The sequence below is a fragment of the Sphaerulina musiva genome (genome assembly GCF_000320565.1).
Source record: "Sphaerulina musiva SO2202 unplaced genomic scaffold SEPMUscaffold_7, whole genome shotgun sequence".
Lineage (NCBI taxonomy): Eukaryota > Fungi > Ascomycota > Dothideomycetes > Mycosphaerellales > Mycosphaerellaceae > Sphaerulina > Sphaerulina musiva.
The window spans coordinates 722744-730875 of record NW_016017389.1 but is presented as its reverse complement, the minus strand read 5'-3'; the positions used below and the strand labels follow the sequence as shown (position 1 = coordinate 730875).

Sequence of the window (8132 nt, the reverse complement as noted above, 5' to 3'; positions counted from 1 at the left end):
GGGGGGGGGGGTGGGGGGCTATCGAAAATTGTGGATTGGTATTTTTTCGCCGAACTGGTTCTGAAGCAGCCACGACAATATTGAATACTGTAACCAGCAGTTTCTGTCCCGTCGTCTCATAATTTACTTACCACTGGGATCGGCTAACCTTGACTTGCGCCACCGACTCCGGCAACAACAGCAGCGCCCGTCGGCCACCGTGCTTCTTGAACAACATCCGAAGTACCACATCCGACCAATGGCTCACAGCACTGAAGCAGACCAAGAAGCGGACAAAAACATCTCCAAACTCTACGCGCTTGCGAACTATGAGGATAGCTATGTGCAGCCACTCTTACTGGCCATGCTCAAGGCGAAGCTGCCAGTCGAACTACTGGTATTCATCGAGGACATGTCTGAATTGCCTAGTCCAAATGCCAGAGTCATTCAATGGCGACAATACGAGAGCATCGACTTCGATCATCTGATGGCCAATTCGTCGACTAGTGTGGCCAATAGCTACATCATCAGGAAGGCTCTGATACGCAAGCATTATCTATCTAACACGGTCAATCACTGGTTGACAAAACATCCAGACTCTGCGCTGAGACATCACATTCAACCTAGTGTGGAGTTCGAGGTCGACTATGCCGAGTTTTTGGATGATGCTTTGATAGAAGCCTATGAACTCAAGGAGAGCTGGACTCGTAATGCTGCTCGGGGTGAAGACGACCCGGCTCGGGAGTGGTGGATCTTAAAACCTGGTATGAGCGATCGTGGTCAAGGCATACGACTTTTCAGTTCTGAGGAGGAGCTCACGAGCATCTTCGAGGAGTGGGATCCTCCTTCAGATGATGATGATGAAGAGGAAGATGCCACATCTCACGACGGTCATAGCGATGTCAATGAGGATGGTAATGGAGTAATGGCTTCTCAGCTGCGACATTTCATTGCCCAACCGTATATCAGCGCACCACTCCTGATGCCCGAAGCCCATGCTTCGGGAGGTCGAAAGTTTCATGTCCGCACGTATGTTCTCGCAGTAGGGGCGCTGCAGGTTTATGTCTACAAACCGATGCTTGCATTGTTTGCAGGAGAACTGTACGCCAAGCCGTCAGCGTCTGCGTCGCCAAACGAAGACCTGTCCAGTCATCTTACCAATACTTGTCTCCAAGATGGGTCCAGAGAAGGCAGCGTACACACCTTCTGGTCACTACCGGACAATGTGAGCGGCAAGCTGAGCACCACGTGGAAAGAGGATGTGTACAAGCAGATCTGCTCAGTAACAGGGGAAATCTTCGAGGCCGCGGCGCGAAGTATGAGCATCCACTTTCAGCCTTTACCCAACGCTTTCGAGATCTTCGGTCTCGACTTCTTGATTGACGACAATGGTACCGCCTGGTTGCTCGAAGTCAACGCGTTTCCAGACTTCGCCCAGACGGGCAACGAGCTGCAGGATATCATCCGCGGATTATTAGAAGGCGTTACTGACACGGCGATAAAACCATTCTTGGGATTGCACACAGAAAAAGATGTTGCATGCGACAAGCAGATGACACAAGTCCTCGATATCGACCTTGGCAGAAGATGAGAGACAGGATCGAGTCAATTGCTCAATTGTGTAGACCGATATATGCCTACATGGTAACCTTTGGACCACCACTCTCAATCGGAGCCTGACATATCAAAGGGAGAAGAATGCGTCAAACAAGACATACAGATCTTCGACAAGCTGCCACGATACTGACTCTCGAAATAATCACCCCTCTTGAATACCTCAATTCCAGTTCACCAAAGCCCTCGCTCCAGAGGCACCTGCAGTCATCAGTCGAATGTGCTTCGTCATGATCATCTTATGAACAATGGTCTTGTCCTGCTTTTCAAAGCTTTGATTGGTTATGGCGATTGTGGATGGGATTCTCCAAGCGGGATGTTTCATGTCCATCAGGCTGTTCGATACCCATTTGGATACAGGTACCTATGGTCTTCTAAGCCACTCGTCTCCCTATCTTTCGATTCTCCCTCTGCCTCAAACTCTTCCTTTCATCCTTCCTCCGCTTCTTCCACCCTCGATTCAACGCACCACGATTCTCGTAGAACCACTTCCTGAACTCGCTCTCCTCTTGCGTAGCACCGCCTTTTGCCTGCTGCAACCCGTCGACATCCGCCATTTCATCATCATCCTCGTCGTCGTCCTCGTCATTGTCATGCTCGTCCTGATCTTGCCCAAAAGCGAAATCAAATCTTTTCCCAATGGCAGCAGTATCGGGCGTAGGCGCAGCAGATCTCTGTCCTCTCCACGCAAGATCTTCCTTCGTCCGAGGTGTTTGCGGGACGCGAAGCTCCGCCGTGGCACCTACATCGTCTTCATCTACGTCGCCTCCAGCTTCGAAGAAACTGAACGAGGTATCGATCGGTGCGGGTTTGGGTCTGGGCGATTGGTCCGTAGTAATTGGCGCAGCGCGTTTGAAGAGTGCTTCAAGAGGATGAACTTCCTTCTCTTGCACATCTCCAACCGGGAGAGAAATGGCTTCCGGAGTCTGCGTGTTCTTGTTCGAGACTGTATTGGAACGAGCTTGGGCAAGTTGTCTGTCGAGCCCAGCTTCTGTATCGCCATCTGATTCTGGCTCGGTTTCAGATTCAGAATCCGAGTCTGAAGAGACTGATGAGACGGACGAGACCGTCGAACTTGACGCTGTATCGTCGTCGCCTGACCACGCCTCGCGGGTCGGCAAGCTGGCGTGTGCGAGCTCGATTGTGCCCTCATCTTCGGGCTCAGAGTCGAGTTCAGACGCTTCTGCAATGATGGCATCTTGTTCCACAACGGGCTTTGGCGCAGACTCTTCGGCAGCTTTCTTCGCAGCCTTGCGCTCCCGTTTCCTCTTCTGCTTTTCGGTCTCCGCTTCGACCACTTCGCCTTCCTCGTTCACCCAGCCTCGGCCCTCCTCGTACTGTAACTCGCCCTTTCTTGCCTTCCCACCAGCAGCAGGCCTCGAACTCTTCTTTCCTTCGGTCACCACGACCTGTTTGCGCCCAGATTTCTTCTCCTCTTCATCCTTCTTCTCCTTCGTTCTGGACTTCTTCACACCTTCTTTCTCCACCTCGATCTTGTTTGGAGGCACAACCGTTTTGAACTTGAGCTTCTTGTCTTTGATCGTATCGTCCTTTTTGCTAGTCTTCTTCGACTTGGTCTTGTCTTCCGTCCATCCACGCTTGATATGCCGACCATCTGGCAGCTCGTGGCCTTCAAGGACCAGTTCACCATGTTTGCGCTTTGTCTTTTCCTTCTTGACCTTCTTCCTTGCCTTGCCGTCCTGCGCCTGCTCTGGTTCGGCCTCCTCCCTGCCCTTTCGCTTCCTCTGCGGCCTGGCCTCCTCGATCTTGACTTTCGAGCCCTTCAACGTCATACCGTTGAGCTTGTTCTTCAATTTCAGCGCTTCACTGGCAGGTAGCTCAACGTAGCCGAAGCCTCGCTCGGGGAACGTCTCGACAGCGTGGAATGAGATATCTGTCGCAAGCGGCTGCACGGATGCAGGAAGATAGCGCTGGAGTAGTTCCTGGTTGAAGGGCGTAATGTGCAGTCGGGTGCGCGCTTCGGTTGTCATTGTGTCCCTATAGGAAGCATTTTGGGTGTGAGTGTGTGTAAGAGAGAGGGTAGAGAGGGAGAGGAGTGGGCTGAAAAATTACCTAGGTTTACTGGAGAGCTCATCGGGTCTTGCCGTGCTTACATGTGAAGACACCTACTCCATGCTGCTATTAAACCCACATGTACTAAACATCTATCTTATATCCCAACGACAAAGATGACCCGACAGCGACCTCTCTGGCAATACATCCTTCTCTTCCTCTCCTTCCTCTCTTTCTCCCTCGCAGCATGTAAGTCCATTCCTCCCTGCGCCGAACTCCTACTACTGTCTTACCACAGCTGCTCACCCTCTGCAGCACCAACATCCTTCTGCAAATGCACCTGTAACACCAACAGTACCATCATTCCCCTCGATGCTCCTCCCTCGGCCGATAAGCCTACTGCGCCTTCAACATCTTCGAAGCGACTCTTCTTACGCGACGAACCACAACTCGCCCTGGCCCTATCTCCTCGCGATATCCTCCCTACCGACGGCGCCGAAAACAGAGTCCACGGCAGAACCTGTGCAGATTGCAATAAGCAGTTCTGTCTTTCATACAATCTGCCTATATGCGCTGGGGTGAAAGAAGAGAATGTCTTTACGACATGTTTCCAACGCGATAGTGTGAAGGATCAGCTTGTCGTCTGGATCTTTATTGTGGCCACCCTGGGCTTGTTGACTTGGGCAACTGTGAAGCCATGGTGGACGAGGTGGAGGGAAGGATATAGGGCTGTGCCTGCCGGATGATCAGGAGGAGAGCTACATTCAAGTTGTGCTGCGATACAACCATGACTACCAATGCACGTTCGCAAGCCGACATCGCCAGTTTCAAGCCATGTCATACTGCCAACGCAAGCCTCGTTGAGTGTTAGCGACATGTGTACATCTGCCCAAGGGCCGAAAGCAGCTCGAAGAAACGATGCGCCATCATTCGGCCACCGATCACGGCATCGCAGTCAGTTGCGACTCAGTATACCCTGCCAGTATACGCGAGGACGCAGCATCGTACTCGAGTGCCATTCAATGGTATAACCGAGGACACAGCGTCTCGTTCTGGGCTCCCTTGATTTAGGAGAGCTTGCAAATCTCATGGATCATCTGTTGGAGAGAAGCGATGATGAGAATAGACCACACACAAGAGGCAGAGCGTTTGATGGAGAAAGCCCCGGTCGTCAAAAATGTCTCAACATACCAAGGTGATCATTCTCCGCTGCATTTGAAGATGTGATGTTCTAGAAGATGCGAGTATCTCGAGAGAAGCGCTGCTAGTCGTCTACCTTGCTTCCTCAAGGGGCCAGCAGGCTCTTGAGATGTAACATCGTGGAATTATAACTTTGCGAAAAAACAGCTCGTCGGCTTTCCGCTTTTCGATATACACCTAGCGAGAGAATGCCTACCAGACCATCACGGATTCACGGCGGTCCGAATTGCAGTTAAGCCTGTAACAAAAGCGCTTACATAATGTTTGATGTCGTTAGTCTTTGCCGCCAAGACCTCTGCATTCACGTTCTTTTGAAGACTGAACTTCTGAAGTGTACGGTGTATCCTTTTCTTCTGAGTCCTGAAGGACCTGGGCACTCCCGTTCCATCAAACACACTCTAGGTTGTTGAAAGGCCCCGAGGCGACCAGCAGCGTCATCTATTATGTCAGTCCAGAACTCTAGATGAAGGTGTCAAGGTATGCCAACATGGCGAACATTAAGGGATAAACATCGGAAGAGCGCGACTCGATCTTGATTTGGCATAAATTGAGACCGGCCCCGTGTCTGAGATGACGCCCTGCAAGTCTGCACATCGCTCTGGGCGTTTTTCTGCAATTCCTATAAGCCCCCTCATGCCGTCTGTACGCGACGCAGTACCGCAGATACACCTCCGGTTGGCAAACCCGATGGAGAAGGTCGCTGTCCAGTATCTCTTGGCATTCCTTGGTGTGCTGCACTTAAACTACGGAGTGCTACACTGCCAGTGCTTGGTGGACAGGACAAGGCTCTAGTGGGAATGCGAGTCCGAGAGATGGTGATCGCTCTGGAGACGAGCCTATATGTAAGTCAGGCCGCCCATCGAGGTTGGGTCATCTCATAGTCATATCTCGCTCGTATCATGAAGTCCTCGCCACTAGTCGGCGCGCTTTCAGCGGCTTTGCTCGCCAGAGCACAGGAGTATGGAACAAGCACTGGCAATTCAAGTTGGGAGTCGGCAGCCTCCAAGCTGTTGTCCGAACAGTTGCAGCGCTCGATCACTACAGAAGGGTCAGTCGTGCATATCTGGCGACCCAGTGATATGTCCTAACATTCAACAGCTTAATGCAAAATCTCCAGAGTCTAGAAGACATTGCCAAAGCGAATGGAGGAAACCGCGCCTTCGGACTGCCAGGATATGATGCCTCGCGAGACTTCGTCTTATCCAAGGTCGGGAATTCAACGACATGGAAGGCGTGGACTCAGGACTTCCCGGCATTGTACAACGATGTGGTTTCGATCACTTTCCGTGTTGGCGACACAGAATACTACGTTTTCGGACCGACATATTCACCTTCCACTGGCGCTGATGGCATCACTGCACCGCTCGTCCTCGGCCCTAACGGTACGACGGCATGCACTGTAGCTGGCTACAGTGGGCTCGATGTGCAGGACAAGATGGTCCTTGTACAGCGTGGCACATGCCCGGATAATACCACCATTGCAGGTCGTATTCGAGCTGCTGTGTCGGCAGGTGCGAATAGTGTCATATTATACAACAACGTGCCCACCAAAGTGACCGGTGGCACTCTATCGGCTCCCGATCCGGTTGGATACAGACCGAGCGGTTTCATCAATCAAGACGATGGCGAGGCACTCAAGGCACGACTTGAAGCTGGTGAAGTATTGGAAGGCTACCTGCAGCATACTCAGACCATCGAGGAGAGAATCACCCAGAATGTCTTCGCAGAATCTCTGGGAGGTGATCCCAACAACGTGATCATGATGGGAGCTCACCTCGACTCCGTGAAAGCGGGTGCGGGGATTAACGACGACGGATCTGGAACGACGCTGGTGCTCGAAGTGTTTGATGGTCTGCAGCAAGCCAGCTTTCAGAACAAGATTCGCCTTGCATGGTGGGGAGCTGAAGAGAATGGCCTGGTCGGAAGCAGATACTATACGACTGGTATCAACAACACCGTGGAGGCCGATAACTTGGTGGTACGTCCTTACTTTTCCAGCTTACACCAACTATCACATGACTAACTCACGGCGCTCCAGGCTTACTTGAACTTTGACATGGTGTCTCGTGGCTACTACGGCGTCTTTGACGGCGACGGGAACACTCACGGTGTCGTGGGCGCTCCTGGATCCGATGTCATCGAAAAGCTCTTCGTCGACCATTTGACGGGACAAGGTTTCAACGTAACTCCAGCGGTCTTCACGGGCGGGAGTGACTACGCGAGCTTCATGTCTACGTTGAACAAACCTGTTGGAGGCCTTCACACTGGGACTGGAGTCGCCCAGGATGATTGCTACCATCAAGAATGCGATGGCTATAGCAATGCGAACCCGGAGCAGTTGACTGCAAACGCCAAGGCTGCAGCACATGTACTTGCTACGCTTGCGTCTGAAGGCCACCTGATTATTCCTAAAGGGGAGAAGAAAGCTGCGCGTGATGTTGAGAAGCTTCATGAGAGGAGTCTCGAAGGAGCTATCGCTGATCATGAGTTGTTCGGCTTCAGCGAGGTGCCAGGTGAACGGCATACTGGTTCTTGTGGGCATGATGTTTAGAAGTAAGTAAAAACCTGTATGGTTACTCCAGCACGTTTCTTGTGTGTCACAGCAAGTTTCAATGCTTCGACATACTCGTTATCCGGCTTTTGGACCTTAACACTCGTCACAATCAGCCCTTGTCCTAACACACACACACACACACACACACACACACACACACACACACAGTCCGTCTCTTTTGTTCCGCTATAACGATGCTACATAAGTGTGGCAAAGTCAGGTCATCCGTACATTTCCCCGATTGCCGACGCACCAGCTCGGACACAAGCCCGGGCTATACCACAGGGGGCGTTTTGGTGGCACCCGACGCCCTCCCATGCCCATATCATCCTGTTGGCGTCCCGCAACAGTGTGCCTCAGCCGACGTTACATCTGCCAATAACAGAAAAAGGGACACCATTATACCACATAGTCTTACTCTGAAGCAGTCTGAACCAAAAAAAAACCAATTCAGGCGCATTACGGGCTCTGAGACCAAAAACTTGGACCGCGAAGTCGTATCTGATTGCCAATTAAAAGCGACACTGTCGCACTTCGAGATGAGAGGGCCCGGTTTCCGGTATTTAGCGGTGACTGAGGTAAAACACAAGAGAAAAGAAAGCTTCGATCAAAACGGTAGGTGCAGACACCGCTTTTGACTGCATGAGGGAAATACAAACAGACACACACAAGCCCTCTCTCTCTCTCAGACACACGCAGCGGCAAAAACAAAGAGAACGGTAGGAGGTAGGATAAAAAGGAGTAAAAGTGACAGCCGTTAAATCCCGTTTAC

General features: G+C 51.6%; 4 protein-coding genes across 4 annotated transcripts; 3 read left to right on the top strand and 1 right to left on the bottom strand.

Annotated features, from left to right (window-relative positions):
- Positions 1–205: 205 nt before the first annotated feature.
- Positions 206–1747, top strand: SEPMUDRAFT_150205 (TTL-domain-containing protein). Its single transcript, XM_016906019.1, has one exon. The coding sequence runs from the start codon at positions 239–241 to the stop codon at positions 1568–1570; it is 1332 nt and encodes a 443-aa protein (XP_016759339.1). The 5' UTR covers positions 206–238; the 3' UTR covers positions 1571–1747.
- SEPMUDRAFT_150204 (uncharacterized protein) lies at positions 1747–3614 on the bottom strand. The gene has a single exon (XM_016906018.1). It carries the CDS (start codon positions 3582–3584, stop codon positions 1968–1970), a length of 1617 nt encoding a protein of 538 aa, XP_016759338.1. The 5' UTR covers positions 3585–3614; the 3' UTR covers positions 1747–1967.
- Positions 3615–3782: 168 nt separating this feature from the next.
- On the top strand, positions 3783–4772 carry SEPMUDRAFT_164764 (uncharacterized protein; the record flags this gene model as incomplete). The annotated part of the gene is made up of 2 exons (XM_016908131.1): positions 3783–3855; positions 3922–4772. 2 exons carry the CDS (start codon positions 3783–3785, stop codon positions 4350–4352), a joined length of 504 nt encoding a protein of 167 aa, XP_016759337.1. The 3' UTR covers positions 4353–4772.
- A 1133-nt stretch (positions 4773–5905) lies between these two features.
- On the top strand, positions 5906–7357 carry SEPMUDRAFT_88567 (leupeptin-inactivating enzyme 1 precursor; the record flags this gene model as incomplete). Its single annotated transcript, XM_016910477.2, has 2 exons — positions 5906–6784; positions 6845–7357. The coding sequence occupies 2 exons, from the start codon at positions 5909–5911 to the stop codon at positions 7355–7357; spliced, it is 1389 nt and encodes a 462-aa protein (XP_016759336.1).
- Positions 7358–8132: the final 775 nt, after the last annotated feature.